Source organism: Hydractinia symbiolongicarpus, chromosome 1, assembly GCF_029227915.1.
Source record: "Hydractinia symbiolongicarpus strain clone_291-10 chromosome 1, HSymV2.1, whole genome shotgun sequence".
NCBI lineage: Eukaryota > Metazoa > Cnidaria > Hydrozoa > Anthoathecata > Hydractiniidae > Hydractinia > Hydractinia symbiolongicarpus.
In genome coordinates, this window is record NC_079875.1 from 4355489 (window position 1) to 4372628 (window position 17140).

General features: G+C 30.0%; 1 protein-coding gene across 4 annotated transcripts; it reads left to right on the forward strand.

The window, feature by feature from the left end:
* The first annotated feature begins 3090 nt into the window (after nt 1-3090).
* On the forward strand, nt 3091-16567 carry LOC130631879 (stimulated by retinoic acid gene 6 protein-like). Of its 4 annotated transcripts, XM_057444432.1 has the most exons (21): nt 3117-3475; nt 3880-3952; nt 4221-4348; nt 4584-4744; nt 5639-5759; nt 5919-5997; nt 6648-6776; nt 7244-7341; nt 7963-8063; nt 8598-8659; nt 9145-9289; nt 9806-9881; nt 9972-10068; nt 10242-10290; nt 10766-10883; nt 11694-11792; nt 12231-12394; nt 12885-13019; nt 13130-14221; nt 14559-14725; nt 15916-16567. In XM_057444432.1, exons 1-19 carry the CDS (start codon nt 3210-3212, stop codon nt 13681-13683), a joined length of 2655 nt encoding a protein of 884 aa, XP_057300415.1. In that variant the 5' UTR covers nt 3117-3209; the 3' UTR covers nt 13684-14221; nt 14559-14725; nt 15916-16567. The 4 variants fall into 4 exon arrangements, with proteins under 4 accessions (XP_057300416.1, XP_057300418.1, XP_057300415.1 ...); XM_057444433.1 differs by having other exon boundaries at nt 3091-3475; nt 4221-4306; nt 13130-14725; XM_057444431.1 differs by having other exon boundaries at nt 13130-14725.
* The last annotated feature ends 573 nt before the right edge of the window (nt 16568-17140 follow it).

Below are 17140 nucleotides of genomic sequence, written 5' to 3' on the forward strand. Positions count from 1 at the left end.
GTTTTTTTTCTTTTGGAGCATCTTTTGAGAAAAAATCGACCCTGGGATTTCACGTTCCTCTGATTTTTTGTTACCTAAATGTCATTTTAGGCCAAAATTGGTCCAATAATTAAAACTACTTTATTTTGGACAAAAATTGCCACAGTTAATAAAAAAAGTATGCTGAACATGATGGTGGCATCAAAATTTTGATTTTTTGTCAACTAAATGCCGTTTAAGACCATAAACGTTTCAATAGCAAGACTTTCAACCATGAATGATAGGCTATATTTTTTGTTAGCATTTTCTTTTAAAATATGAGTTTATTATGACACGTTTCGTTTTGTTTGCGTTTGTTGTAAGATATAATGTCACTTGTGTGCTTTATCTTCAGAGCTTCATGCACCAAACCTCTTCGAATGTTTGGCACAATAACACAACGAATTAGCAGGTTGTCATCAAATATTTTTGTAGCGAGCGGAAATTCTTAGAGCCTCCAGGGCTTCTTGTTAGGTTTCATTCTGTTGTCAATGCTCTTTTAACTGGCTATGGTTTTCATTATTTTTGAGAGGCATGCGATAGTAAATGTACGCTCCAAGTTAAGGTTTGCTATTATTAATATTGAACAACACACGTAAAAGCACACCTAACCACCTTTTATGTATCATTGGTGGTTTTAAAGTGCTTCGACACATTTAGCAATTTTTGATTTTTTTATATGAACCAATAAATATTGAATTTTCTTCATTCGATTTCCTGAAAACTTAGATTGTTGCCAAGTTTTAAAAATATAAAAGTATGGCCACTAATAGATATCTATAAAAGTTTAAAAGCGGTTAAATTGTTTCAAAAAAATACATGAAAATGTTTTTCAAATTTAATTTACAAAATTAATCTTTAAATTATGTGCTTATTCCTAAAATTGTTTTCATTGTTTCAAATTGTTTAACTAGATACTGATATAAAAATTACAGTAGTTAATTTTGTTCTAATTGATAAGGAGATGAGATTTTGAAGTGTTTAGCTGCACGTTTCAATAAGAAAGCAGACATAGTGATCTGGTTTCCAATGTTTTTTAATTTTTACTGCAATCTTAAAGGTTCTATAACCTTTAAAATGTTTTCAGAAAATGCGAGTTTGATAAAGAATAAAGTATAACTGCCTTATGGATGTATTTGAAGTGGATTAGATCTGCCTTAAATAACACTTACTTTTTTGCTGTATATTAAAATACCTTGCTCTAAAAATAAAAAATTGTTGTCAACTATTAAAAGTTCTTCCTGTGTATTTTCTTATAACAAAACTGTGGTTGCGAAAGTTTTTTTTAGTTTAGGTAGTGTACCGATTTCGTATTTATAAAAGAACAATGTTTCAGAAAAATTATTTTAAACCTAGTGTTCATGAAGTGTACTTTCAAGAGAATTTTTTGCAAACTAAAAAAAAATGCTGTTCAAGCAAACAACAAACCGTAGAAACAATAGATGAGTAGAACTGCTAAGATAAGATAAATCTTTGGCCAAAATTCGTACAAAGTTTTGTCATCAAAGAGTCATTTAAGTTTAAATTTTATTTTTAACACTCGTTATCTTATAGGAAAGATCTTCTTCAAGGTGAATATAATCTGTTGCTTCAACTTATTTGTATGGTTAGTAAAATAATAGTTTATGTTTGCCACTATGATTTATTTATTTATTTATTTATTTTATTCCTTTGTTTTTGCATTGTTTTGTTTACATTTCAGTTTTTGTTTACCAAGAAAGGTAGGTTTTTTTTAAAAAATAAGTTTAAATAAAAAAATAATATCTAGGGTGGAGTGTTTTGTTGATATAAAAGTTTTTGTAATTGCTGTTGAAACTGCTGAAGTTGTTATTTTTGTTTGTTTAAATTTTCTTTCAGTTTCATTCAAGCTTAAAAAAACTCAAGCTTCTACAAAATTTTCAGATGAATACTTAATTAAAAAGAAAAAATATGTTTTTGAAAGCTGTTAATAGTGTTATTATAATATAATAATTATTTTTAATAATTTAAAATATTTTATTACTTACATGTCATTTGAAAGAAGTTAGGTTATTGTGGTGAGACAAGGTTATTTGTCTTAACAGATGTTCTCAAATTACAGATGAAAACATGGTTGCAAAAATGTTACTGCTTATGTGCAGGATTTGACAGAAAAGTGGAAGAAAGTTGGATTATACCTGTTATGCACAAAACTTTTTTCAAATGGTTTGAAATATAATACTTCTTGAATGACGCTTCAGTTTACAATAGAGCTGTTATGCAGTGGTAGTAAACACCTCTCACAAACATGAAATTTTAAACTTTAAAGTTTTTTTATTAGCTTACTTTAAATACAAAGTTATAAGGATTATAAGGGTGTAACAAATGGCTAAAAATAAAAAACTTTTTGAATGAAAGTTTAGGTAACTACAAAGCTTTTATGCGATGCTTTTAAACTTACAAATTCAGTTGTTTTCATATTTGGATAAGCAGAAGAAAATGGTTTATTAAACTCTTTGAAATAATTAATATGTACGGGGGCATGCAATTAGAAAATTATATATGCAGTAAAAATTAATTAGCCTTATTTCAAAATAGAAAAGAAAAATGTAGTAAAACATTAGCTCAGGTAATTTGTGAATATAATAACAATTTATGTGTGGAAGGTATCCATGAAAACTTATTTTAAATGTATTATTCATATACTATGTGTATTTCGCAATGAAAATGGTTTCTAATCTTATTTAATTTCCTTTTGTTGTATAGAACTAAAACCTGAGAGGAAATTGGTCTTTGTTCACTTCCCATTCTTACTGTTATGAAAACCTTTAAAGACACAGGGGCTTCATAAAAAAGGTTAAACTACAAATTATGCTCATTTTAAAAACTATTAATGACTCTGGCTAGTTACTCAATGACTCTTTATGGCTTTATATAAAAAACTTAGCGGCTAGGTTAGCCATTACGTTTGCATAAAAAATAATCTTTCGGGAAAATATTTGCTAGTAATCACATGTTGAATTTACCAAGATTAATTTTTAAATATTTTAAAATCAATTTCTACAACAAACTAGACTTTTTAAAAGAAAATATTAGAATACTCAAATCAGGACTTAGACTTTATGTTTAATGTGGAATTTAATATCAAAAAGTTGTAAATTTCATCAAAAAGGGTGAGGCATAGAGTTTTGGCCACTACATTTACTTTTTTTCGCACAGTATATAATAAAAAAATGCTTCCAGTAGCGAATTTGGCTTTGATAGCAGGGCTTTTAATGCAGTTTGGGATTGAAGATGTAACAAACCCAACTGATATGTTAAAAAAATTGAATGAACTCAGTAAAGAAGTTGACAGGATTCATAATGAAACAGGCGTCAGCAAAGAAGAGCTAGAAGCATTTTTTAATACTACCTTACCTTGTATGCAACGCATCCTAAAAAGAGATATTGAAAGAGGAGTGTCGCCGGATGCCACCCTGAGATCGTTAACAAATGATTGGTAAATATATTTTTTCTTACTTCAGGATTTTATTTATATAATAGATATTAACTTCAATAGTCTTCATTTTACCAGTATAAATTCAATTGCACTATTTTTTTCTCCTTTGAATCGCTTACATAATAGATTGGTAAAACTTCAGTAGTATTAAGACCAGTATAATTTAAATTATATATTAGGACTTGTTAACTTCATTAGTTGTTGCAAAAATAAATTTCCTCCAGGTACTCTTAAGCTAATTTTTACTTCAAAACAAAATATAAAACACCAGAGACAATTCATTTTGATTCATACTTTCTAAAACTAGCTTTCGTCCCATTATAATTCTACCTGTAGTGGAATTCTTGTGTGTTTTCTGTCAGTCATGTTCAAATTCATAAATTATATTTTTAATTTTTTTTCAGTTTATATGCAGACAGAAAATGCTATGCTGATGATAATGCTGCCAGCATATTCTGGGGAATGCAACTTTGTGCTGTATGTTTTTTGGAATTTTCAAATTGTGGTTAGAAAGACAATAACTAACAGAAATTAATGAATGTGTTACTTTTAGTGCCTATTTTGTGCATTTATTAAAATCTTCCTTTGTTTATCCTGTGCTTTGATTTAAGTACCGTAAAAAATACAGTATGAGCGTTTATTTAGCTGTACAAGGGATTTTAAGTTTATGCCTGGCTAAGTGCAAAAATATATTTTGTTTTAATTTGTTTGTATAACATAGACATTGTTTCCTTGTTTGTTTTAGTTTATTTTTCAAATTATCATCAGCTTCAGTCATCGCAGAAAAAGATTGTATATGAACTGCTGTAAAGGCCATCCTGGTTTAGTAATGCGAGTGTGTCTTATCTTGCTGCTTCTTGTGATGTTGACTTGGTAGGATGTCCATTTGTTCAATTATGCAGTTTTTCATATTCCATAATCGCATTACAACATTAAACCTAGCTTCTTATTTATGCTTGAATATATTAAAATGTAGCCACTATAAAGATGCATAAACGGCACAGTGAATAATAACATGGTCAGCAGCCCTCCTATCCAATGTCTGAAACTTTGAGACCAAATTTGGCCAAATTTGCCCTTTTTTCCATATTTACTAACTTATTTCTAGCCCGGTAAACATGCTGGATGGATACGAAAACCGTGTGGGCGTGGCATTGGCTTTTGGATTAACAATAACACAATGCTACTATGTCCTGTTCTCAGATTACAATAAAATTTTTGGTACAAAGATTGGTGCTGGAATACGAGCATTGCCATCTTATGCGTCAGGTAATAAGTTCTTTTTATTGATATTTTTGTTACAAATAATTTGTTTTACATATCTTATTATTATTTATGACATACCTTCTAGGTGGATTTTTCTTATTCATTTTTATCAATCAAAAAATATCTGTTTAATGTTTTTTAATTTTGTAAAAGAATTCTTAATAGATTTTTATAAATTAAGAAAATATCAATAAAAAAAGAAAGAAAAAAACCGCTAAAAAATAACTGCTTAAACAATAATTTTTAAAAGAAATGAAAAAATCCTAAGAACATTTAATATTATATTTAATATTTACACAATTTTACGAATCTATATCTTTGACAACATTTATATGTGCAAAAGTGAAATCAAAAATCCCAAACCAATTTTTATCGCAGAGATTTCTAATGACTGGCTTTGATAACTAAAACACACTGTCGATATAAAAACCAATCAAAGTAGAAAACATGTCATATACTGCTAAAAGTTTTAAGTAAGCGACCAAAAAACAAAGTTGTTGTGAATATACCGCATATTTATATATGTTTACAGAGGCGTAACATCTTGTCAAACATTTTGACTTCACTTTTTTCTCCTTTTAATCATGCCCTACACAATTTTTATTTCAGTTTTCATCAAAATACTTTGTGCAATTTTCATTTCAGTTTTCGTCAAAATACTTTGTGCAATTTTCATATGAGTTTTCATCAAAATACTTTGTGCAATTTTCATATAAGTTTTCATCAAAATACTTTGTGCAATTTTCATTTCAGTTTTCGTCAAAATACTTTGTGCAATTTTCATATGAGTTTTCATCAAAATACTTTGTGCAATTTTCATATAAGTTTTCATCAAAATACTTTGTGCAATTTTTATTTCAGTTTTCATCAAAATACTTTGTGCAATTTTCATTTCAGTTTTCATCAAAATACTTTGTGCAATTTTCATTTCACAAATGGCTTATCCCTTCTTCGTATGTCAAAAATTAAAAAATCGAATTGTTGGTGCTGTTAATGGTGTATTCTTATGTGTCTTATGGTAAGAATAATCTACTGTTTTGTATGTGTACAAAATTAACTTTCTATTTAGTGATAAAAAGATATATGTCTTTTTTTTTTCTATTGTCTTCCAGTATCTCTCTTTTCTGATTAAATTTAATTTGAGTGATACATTTAAAAGCTGATTTTTTTTCTGTAGGTTGTCACTTGAAATTCAAAAAATATATGTCAACGTTACAACATGCTGGGAATTCTGGGAAAAAAGTGGATTTGGCAGGGTACGTGAAGTTTGTTATTTTTATTGAAATTATCATTATTTTTAAAAAAGTTTTTTTCTTATATAAAGTTTAAGCGCAGAGAGAATTTAACTGAAATTTGTTGTGAATTTATTTAAGTGAATCAAACATTTTAATAATTTTAGCCTGGATGCAATTGGTGTGTGATGAAAAAAGTTGTTAGATTTCGTGACATAGAAATCACATTTAGCAAAAAAAAACTACAAAATAATCTCTTTAATACCCGTATACGTCGTCTGTCTATCTGTCACGCAAAATGGTACCTCAAGCAGCGAGACGCACTTAATGCGGTATAAAAAGGACTTTCCCGCGGGCCACCTACTAGTATATCTCTATTGTGTTCATTCATCATTGATTATTTTGTCAATATGATTGTGTTTAAAATTCTATTTATTAAATTTGTTCTTGGTTTTTGAAGAATGCTGAATTTCTTATAGTATGGGTTTGACTTGCTGATTAGTCACTAGTTTAATTTGATGTAATTTGACAAAAAATTTCACATTTTTCAAACATTTTCAAAATTTTCTCTACCCAAGGTAGCTGTCACATCATGCATATCATTTCGTTTAAATAATTTGTGCAAAGAATTTATAAAAAAATAATTTTTGTCAATGAAATTTTACTTTTTTTAGAAGTATGGATTGCTGTCAATACTTTATGACATTCCTTTATATATATGTCTCGTTCTGTTATTATTCAAATTTATCATGGTATTGGTCTCAACTATCAAGATACGAAGAAAGAAATTAAAGATAGGTGTTGTAAGTTTAGTCTGTTATCAATACACCTCTTCAAAGTTCAAGTTGTTTGCTTATTTTCTGTAATAAAAAAGGAAGTAACCAGAGTAGATTTAATACAGCTGTGACCATGGGAATTTATGTATTTCTCAGTTTTTAAGGAAATAATCACAACTTGAAAATTGTGAATATTATTTTCAGTTTTTTTATATAAAAAAATATTTAGTTCATGGTCAGAGTCTTCTTAATTCGCAACAGTTTACTGCTTTTTTCATTCTCAACAAGGGCATTGTGTGATTCGATTCTATTATTTTGTTTCCCCATCTTTCACTATTCACGACTACATTTTTATTTAAATCTTACCCTATATGTTAGTTTTATATGATTTATGTTGTGTTCATATTCCTTGCTTCTACTAAAAATTTAAACACTAAGTAATACAACGTTTTGAAGTTTTATAGGAATTTTGTGTACTTTTGTTTTCATTTTAGAAGTTGAACTGGTTTAAACAAGACGATACAGATTGGAAGAGTGAATATGTCTACCTTCATGTGAAAAATCTCTTAAAACCATGTGAACGTGATGACGGGTACATTCACTTTATTTGTTTATTTGTTAGTGTTTTGATTGTTTGTTTGTGTGATTAAATTTATTTTACCTCCCCTTCGATTGTTGTGAATAGTACTTGTTAGCACCACATTTTTTGCAGTTGTTTTGTGGCAATCCATGTTGCCATTCCATAAAGTCTTACCAATTATGTTACCCTCTCAACAACAACAACGTTAGTGTGACTAAACGTCCTAGGCTATATATGTCTTGCCAATGATTTTGAAAGTTTACAAAACTTGGTTGATTTTTACATATGTGAATGATTTTTTGGAAGCACAAGATCCAGAAGGAACTGGAAATATTTTTTTTAGCTATGTAATATTCTTCCCTTTTTAATGTAGTTTCTTTTTTTTCTTTTTTTAATGAATTTTTTGAATTATTGTAGTCTGTTGGTTATAATTTTTAACATTACAAAACACGCAAAGACTTCTGTAAGCTCTGGACTTGAAATCGGCAGAGAATTTAGACTGTTCATAAATACAAAATTAATGTTAATTAGAGATGTTCAGTCTTCTGATGTTCGAATATAAACATCACTTTATTTATTTTATTAATATGATGAAATTTTCTTCATGTATTTATATATCTCTTTTTTTTTTAGTATAAGTTTTAATGGTGAAGATAGCGATGAGGAGAATGATGTTAAAATTAAAAGAATCGTCGAAGACAAAGTAAGAGAGAACTTGTACACATACAGACCAGGTAATATACATTTAGATTTTTTAAGAATTTTTAAAGTAAATTAATTTAGCTGATACTGCAGGTGGGAGGACGTGCACTGCATTGTAATATCTAACCCTTTTTTATTTTGTTATTGTAAAAACATATTTTGTTAAATTTAGCACCTAGGAAGAACGGACTAAAAATCTCTGACTTCTTACTCTGAACTCTGAAGACGACTATTTTCATTAATGATTGCGTCCAGATCGTATCAGCGAAATGTGAACTAAAGGTCGCAAATCTCCAGAAATACTCTTGAAAGAATTCCTAGTGTTTGTTTGTATACATCAGCACCATGTAGCCTTCTTTTTGCATACCATTAATTGTACATTTTACCTTGCATATTGTGAATAACTACCCTCAAAAATATTTTTTTTGTCTCAGCGAAAACCTTTTTATTTGTGCTTATATTTTAATTATTATTTTTTTTAATTCTTAGTGCGTGTGTTACATTGTTTAATATGTTGACTACTTTCTTTAATATTTTTATGTAACATTGGTTGTGTGTTATTATAGAGTTTAAATATTCGACACGTATGGTAGCATCAATTGTTGTTGCTGTACTGGTTATATACACGGTAATATAAAAGTTGACATAAATACTGAAATGCTGAATGAAACCAAACAGTTAATTTTCTTTTATAAAAAACGCAAATTTTTGGTTAAGTCAAGATGTTCATTAAGTTAAAAGCGATTTTCGTATCTGCACCGCACAAGCGTTGAGCTGAGCCGTACTGAATTCCATCAAAAGTTTCAAGATGGTAGCTGTATTTAATAAATTTTTTTTGCAAAATAAGCAGTTTTACCAAGGAACTCTCAAACTTTAGCAGCGATCGGCTCAAAATTTGCTTTTTTTTCAGTCAAGCCAAACTAGGTCCGGTGTGCGGCAAGGCTCAGTTTGGTGCGCCCAGATATTGGTTTATAAGATGTGTTAAGAGTTCGTTTCTACACTGCACATCCTATATAATAAAAGTAATGGATTCTCCATTCCACGTTTCTGATGAACGTATTTCTTATAAACAGAAGTGTGTTTAGCATTCATTTTTTCTCTTTTTTCTTTTAGCTGTTAGTATCTGCAGTGACGCTTGGTTATGTTTTATTTATCAAGTATTGGAAAAAAATATTTACTTCCAATATCATTAAAGTGATATCAGCCAAAACATCCTTGAGTGAGGGTTTGGTGGATGACTATATAAAATCTGTATCAGGTATATACTTTGCAGTATATGTTAGAATTTATTTGTTGTTGTTATAACATAGCGCAAGTCAATGCCATCTATTGATAAGGAACTTGTGATGACAAACGCCATTCTACTTTCTGCATCGTTAATATACAGCCTGGCAATGAGTGAGATTAGATTTACAATCATCAGAACTGCAAGTCACAAAAAAATCTGCTACACAGAGTACAGCAAATACAAGTTCTTACATATATTTATAAATTTATGTAAAAAAAAAAAAAAAATCGAATTAAGCAGTCAATCAAAACTATATTGTAAATGCTACACATTGTTAATTCACATGCTTCTATCTTTTAAGGAGTAAAAATTCATATTTAAATTTCACTGTGCACAAAATATCCAGTAAGCATAGCTCCTGAAAAATATTGAAGCATGTGTTTCTTCAAATGCTTGCCTTATTACCACTTCTTATTCACTTTAATTTCGTATTTCGTGCATGTGTGGAGGCACAAACTTACCAACAATGTGCATTTTTACTTATAGCTGCATGGTGGCTAGGCATAGCAACTGCTTTCATTTTTAGTCTGATTGTGAGTACAAATTCTATGACATGGTATAGGTATGTTTCATATCAACTTTAAAATAAGTTTGTGTCACTGTGCTAAATTTTCTCTGATAACAACGAAACAATTATTTTAACTCTTTGTAGAAAACATATTATGAAGCTTCGTAAAGGGGAACGTACTTTTCTTCCTAAAGCTCTTCGAAATCCAAATTCAGTTGGAGACGATGCTGGAAGTTTAATGGTGAGATTACTAATTTTAAAGTGCTTAAATGTCAAATATTATTTCTTCATTATCCAATGACTTGGTTAAATCGACTACTCTAGAACATATGCAATGAACCAATAACATTGACCACTATTTTAATTTATATTCCTTGCCCGTATATAATTGAGTGTTTTTATTTTTTTATCTAGGCTGCAAGTATGAAATTTGCTGGGTTTCAAGTTGGCTATGCAGCATGGGGTAATTGTTAAACTGTTTTCATGAACTCAAGTGGATTCATGCAGTTTAATATATACCTTGGACCCTTCAAATTATTTTGAAACCGTTTCTATATAACAGATGATTCATTGATTTATTTATTCAATCAGGATTCACATAGTATCAGCATTTTGAAGTGTTCACATTTTTTTTGTGTTGGCCCAAAAAAATGATATGCGTTTTTTAAAGGTTGAGATAAATCTTCAGGTAGACCAACTAACTTAATCAATACACGGTCAATACAAGAAGTCAATACACGAACAATACAAGAAGTCAATACAAGAAAATGTAGCACTAACTAATAAGAAAACCAACTCCAATTCTAAGGACTGTACTGTACAGCCCGAAATCATTTCAAAGGATAAAGCTCCAGTATAAGCTGAAAATAAAAATTAACGTTAATATTTAGTTTGTTCGAGATTTTTTGTAGTTAATTTTTGTTTTATTAAATTTTTAGGTTTTATTCTTTTATCCTTACTGTTGTTCTTATGTTATTATGTTTTAATAACACAACTGATCATTCCTATGAAAAGAGGAGAAAATTCTTTATCAATTAATATATTTATAAAAGTATGGTAAGTCTTGTTTAGTTTATTTCTTTACCCATGTTTTTAAAAAACTTTAATTATTTATATTTTTTCGTATTTTGCTAACCAAGTTGTGATGGGTAGTTCTTATTAGTTGTCTTAAACTGGTGTGCTGTCAGCTGGTTAATGGAGAACAAAAACCAATTACTGTTGCCACTGGTTAGTGGAGAACAAAAACCAATTACTGTTGCCACAATAACTACAATAAGTTTTAACAAATTTTTTGGTTTTGCAAAGTATAACAAACTAGTTTCTTTATAACTACTGTATTCTTTTGACATGTCGTTTCGTCAAATCAACTAATACTGGTGATTACCGGTCTATGTTATTTCGCAAATTTCGTAAATTGGCCTACACAATATTGTCTATGATACTTTCTTAAAGTAAATTGATCTAAATTTGTGAAATGAAGCACGTTTATTACTTTATCCGCCCTATTCTACTTTGAATTATGAACACACACCGATCTATGTTACTGTGTTAAATCAATCCATATTTGTAAAAACAAACTGCTTAATGCTACTTTGTATGTATAAATATACCAGCCTATGTTGACATGGTAAAGCAAACTAGTCTAAATCAATCCATATTTGTAAAAAGAAATCCATCCATGCTACTCTAAGAACAAAACCGGACTACTTTTGTGAAACCAAACTAGTTGACAATACTATTTTATAATAAAGTTGCTTTTAAAACGTAAAAATATCGGTTTGCGTTTGCAAAGTAAGCGACATGTAAAAGGTTACAGTATTCCTGTTTAGCTATTTTCTTTGTATGTGGATGATAATTTCTTTCAAGGCCTACACTTCTGATAACGGTAGCTATGATGGTAGTGCAGAAAGTGATGGCTGTGACGTGCTTTCTTTTAAATAAAGATTCATTAGCCGTCAATAACAGGTTGAATTTCTTTTATTTGTTTTCCCTTTATATTTTATGGTCATAATTCACTCAACACAGGCGACTGTAACTAGTTTGATTAAAAGGCATTCAATGATAAAGAAGGCTTAAAATTGTGCGAACATTCGCTGATTTTGTTGATATTTCCTTGAATCTAAAATATTCGTTTATTGTGAACTTTATAGTTAATAGTTTTTTTTTGTTCGTAGTAATTTCGACGCTTTCGCAAAAAAAAACGCTTAAACTAGTACGCACAAGATTATGCCCCAAATTAATGCGCGCAAAAATAATGTGGGAAATTTATTTTTAGAATAGAAGTGGTCCTTTAAGATGTAATAACAAACCCTACTTAAAGTGCAAAATTATTTCTAATCGTTTATGCGCGAAAGTTATTACGCACGAAAATCCATATGGTTACTTTGTGTTGCTTTTTTTTAGGCGTGTGTTCCACCTTGTGTCCTATCTCTTCTTTTACTTTAACATATTCCTTGGAATGTTTTCATGTCTGCTACGTATCATTTATGGCATCATATTTGGTGTAGTGTTTATACAACGCCTTCAAAAAAGTACCTTGCCAAGAACGCTTGAAGAGAAAGACCCAGGTAATTTCTTGTGACTAAGAACTTTGAGAATATGAGTGTTTACTTGTGTGTTAAAAAAATGCTAAAACTACACACAAACAAGGATTTCTTTCTTATAATTTTTTGTTCTGTTAAAAAATTTGGATAGGAAAGGATGAAGAAAGAAAAATGAACTTCAGTTTCACATTTACATGAAATTTTAGGGGAGATAATTTTGGGCATTTGATGAACTAATTTTAAAATTTTATAACGTATTGATTTTACTTGAAAATAATTTGGTTTGTTTATGTGCACCACAAATACTAATGAGATTTTTGCAGGAAATTTTGCATGGATTAAAGCCAGTAATAACATTTGAATTTAAAAAACTTCCACAAAGAATATTCTGGAAGACAAAATTTCAGATGGATATATGTTAGTAGAAAACATCAACACAACAACAAAAAAGAAACCGCCGAAGTTTTCAGGTTTTAACGTGCACTTTCTAAATCATTTTCAAATATTTTTTTAGGTTTTTATTCCTACTTGGGTTACATCCTTCTTGAGCATCAGCATGCCAACCCGGTTTTACATTGTTTCGCCCGATTGTTACTTGAAAGTCGAAATAAAGATTTCGTTGAAGGCGAGAAATACGTCACAACAACGGGTATGTTATTGTGATTGTTGTTTTCATCCGTTGATGTCGTTGCATCATTGGTATTAACCGTTATGTAAATTAATAGTAAAGTAATGACGTAAAGAAATTTAATGTTCTAGATCACTTTCTTTCAAGTGTTTTGGAAGTTGATCAAGTTGACAGTTTAAAAAAGGAAAGTATAAAGGTGAAGAGAGCAAGAACACGCTGGCATTTAGCGTACGTCTTAATAAAAAACCCGTCATTACAACGACACCGACGTAGTAAACAAAAAGTAAACAAACCAAGAAATTTAGTGAAATTGATTCGAAATGCCGACGAAGTAAATTTTCCATTTGTTGTTTATACTGGAGTAAATGACAGTAAAGTAGATATAAAAATGTCGGATAAAAGGAAGCGTCATTCTAACAGTGATGGACGTTACAGTGACAATTCTACGTCAGACGACGAAAGAAATAACAGCGTTGATAAAGACGTGAGTTGTAACAGTGCTGATTACGTTGTTAATTATAAAACCTGCGAAAAACCTGATGACGACGATGATGCGGAATTTGCTGACAAGAACTACCACCAGTTTGTTGTCGTCGAGGAAAATGAACAAAAGTCGATATATTTTGACGAAACTGATGAAAAAATTAATCCGGCGCTAAATCTGGTTGCGGAAAGTTATGCATAACACTCCATAAATCAAACTCATGTTGTTAGGGTCCACGTAAAATTTTAGATAATTAATGCCCATAATTTCCAGTTATTAATTTTCGCAAATTATCAATTGTCAATTTTGTTGTCTCAGTTCTAGTTTTTAAACGCAACTTTTATATTAATGTATTTTTGAAAACATGAGTTTAGAATGATAATCTTATATATTTAGATGTAGATATAAATTTAGATCTTACTCGTTATATATTTGTAAATAAATTAAAAAATAAATCAATAAATAAATAAGTTGAAAACAAATATATTTGCCTTAAACTTAGCCCCCACTTTTCATGGTGATGAAATTTTGAAAATTCATCCCTTATTTTCATCGGTTTTTTTTCAACGTCTACCATCTCTATTTGTCATCACTTCTACCTAACAACATAACAAAAGATAGCGAAAGAAGTGTATCATACAAAGATGAATATGATGAAGAGAAGAAGAATTTTGTTGTTACCTATTTATATGATGATTCTTCGAAGAAAAAAATAAATGCGGCAAATAGGAGAGTTTAAGTAAGATAGCCAAAATCGGCAAAGAAAAAAATAATAACCAAATTGTACGCGGTTGGCCAAAAAAAGGATATCCAACTTCTATAAGACCGTCCTTTTTTATCCAGGATATTATTTTGCTGACGTTCTTACTGGAAGCTTTGATAAGCTGCTTTTTTAAGTTTCACTAAGAGTACAGATTGCAAATAATCTGATCTTCACGATTTTCTAGTATTCTACATTCCATTTATTTTTTTTTGATTTTTTTGTTATTTCCTGAAGAGCCAATAGGAAAGCCTCGTTTCGTTTACAACTAATAAGAATACAGATTGTAAATAATCTGATCTTCACGATTTTCTAGTATTCTAGGTATTCTACATTCCTTGGTCAAAGCTTTGGACTATGACCAAAAGCACTTGAATTCTGGTTGTACGCATTGTGTCCTTTGGCTGTGCCTGTGGGGAATTTAGGGTTGTCTTGCTGGTGGGAACCCCAGAATAGTATATATTACAGTATACTTGATATAAGGTAAGAATTGTAGTATTTTGATTAGCTAGCTGGTGTCTTTTAGCTGATCTGCACATGCCTTTTGTCCAGTCACCAAGCTAGCTAACTTTAGAATAGTTAAGGCTGCTAGGTAGCTACCAGAAAAGCAAATTTTTTGTTGGGTTAATAGTCAGCCAACTGGATGTAGGTACCCCTTTATTCATTTTACAAGGGTTTTAATTAACTATTTTGGTAACTTCAACATTTTTTATCAGAAAGCTTGGGCACTTTGTTGAACTTTCTTTGTAAATTCCCTAACCAACCAGCAGAAGCATTTACAAAATATTTTTTCAGGCTTCGATTGGATAAAATTATACTTGAATTTTGTAAAATCACTTTTCCCTGCTACAGTTAACCCCCTAGACATGTTTCATTGTGACACAATGGTGTTTATATTTCCATACCCCAAAAAAAAATTGACAGGCTAAAAAATGCAGGCAATAAACCATAGACTATTTTTTTTTTAAAACGTTATTTCTAAGATTTGCGCATTGCTCACTTATATATCTACTATGTTTTAACAGTTTTTTACATCTATATTATAACTGGAACATATATATTTTTCCGTAAGCTGAAAATCCAGACCATTATATACGTTTGGCCTTTATAATTTACAACGTCGTTGACACTGCAATTGGCCAAGGCGAATGCCTGTTGGGAGTTTTTTTCATGTTGGGAGTTTTTTGCCAACAAGAAATAAATGAAATTAGAAAAGCTGATGTTTGAACACCTTCATAGACTATATATTAGAACAAAATTATGAGTGTAAAACGCTAAAAAAGCATAAAAAGTAAAAAGTTATTATAAAAAAACCTGACTCTATTAAAATTAAAGCAGGTTTAAACTTGGAAGAAAATAGGTTTTTTCGTCGTCTGTCTGGATATTACACCGAAATTGTGTTTCACCGATGTTGTACAAATTTTTAATGAAGTATAATCAAATATTTTCACAATTAATAATAATTTTTGTATTAGTCTTTCTAACACGTGTTGTGAACACTGTGAATAAAATCATGTATACATACTTTACCGTCTCGTATATACGTTTTCTGTCCTGATGGTTTTAAAATTGAATTGAGGGATAAATGAGGGATAAATATGTTGTGTATGGACAAATATCCAATTGTATTATTGTTCCTCATTTTTTGAATGTTTTTCTTTTTTTCTTTTTAGCCCTTATCAAAACATCCACTGTCGGCATTTTCAAATTGAGCGAGAGACTTAGAGTAACGCCTAAATACTGAAACATTCAGAAGTTCAATGTTACATAAAAGAATTTGTATATATCAAAAAATGTCCACAGTTTTCTAGATCAATTTCAAAGACATCAATTAAAGCTTTTATTTTTTTAGAGAATACTATATGTAAAATATTTTATTTTTTTATTTATATATAGACACTCTTTTTTTTTATAAGAACATGAATATGGTAAAAAGCCCTTGCAATGTTTCTAACGGTTTTGAGATGCAGCCTATAAATATTCTTGGGATGTTCTTAATGTACCGTAAATGACGAATAAGCACCTGGACAGGGAGCTTATTTAATTTCACCCATTAAAAGGGCCCTTAATGGCAGGGCAGTTAATTATGTAGTAGTGCTTACTCAGCAGGGGGAGGTTATTCTGTAATTTATGGTATTACACTAATTTGATGATAATTGCTACAAAGTGTAGCACTTGGATTTTTTATATTTTTTTATATTTTTATTAAAAAAATATGTAGTCAAGCTTCACAAAGCCTTAAAATGATCTTAACATGTTCTTAAATTTTGAGACTTATGTTCTTATACTTTGTTTTGTCCTCAGAACAAAAGATATTTACGCTGGTCTTACTTTGTTTTTTCTTTGTTTTTAAACTTTTAAATTTTGGTGCAGATAACGTGCATTGCGTTTTTATTCTCTGAGGATAATCTCACACTAAAGGACATATTTTAATCCCATACTTATTATTTCTGCTGATGGCGGAAATCTTCAAGCCATCGGGCTTCTTGTTTTTTTAAACTTGATGAAAGGCTTTTCTTCCAATCTAAAATCGATAGCGATATTTTCTCATTATTGCAGTAAGATATTCTTTACTCGTGTGAAGCGAATATCCTTTGGCCCGAACCTGTTAACACAACTGAAGCACGTGTTTTCAAACAATCATTCCATTTAAATTTTAAGGAAAAGAATTGAATCTATTGTTATTATGACTGCAAGCTTTTAACCCTGCCACACCTATGGCCACGAAAGTGTATGGTTCATTTTAATCCGCGGATGAACATTACTTTTTGTCTCTGACACGCCAAAATTCATCGCCTTGAAAAATTAAATAAGTCGTATTCTCGTTCCCAGTCCTATTTCAAATAGATCTTGACATTTCTCTCAAAAACTAGCATATTTTGTGTCTGCTTTTCTACG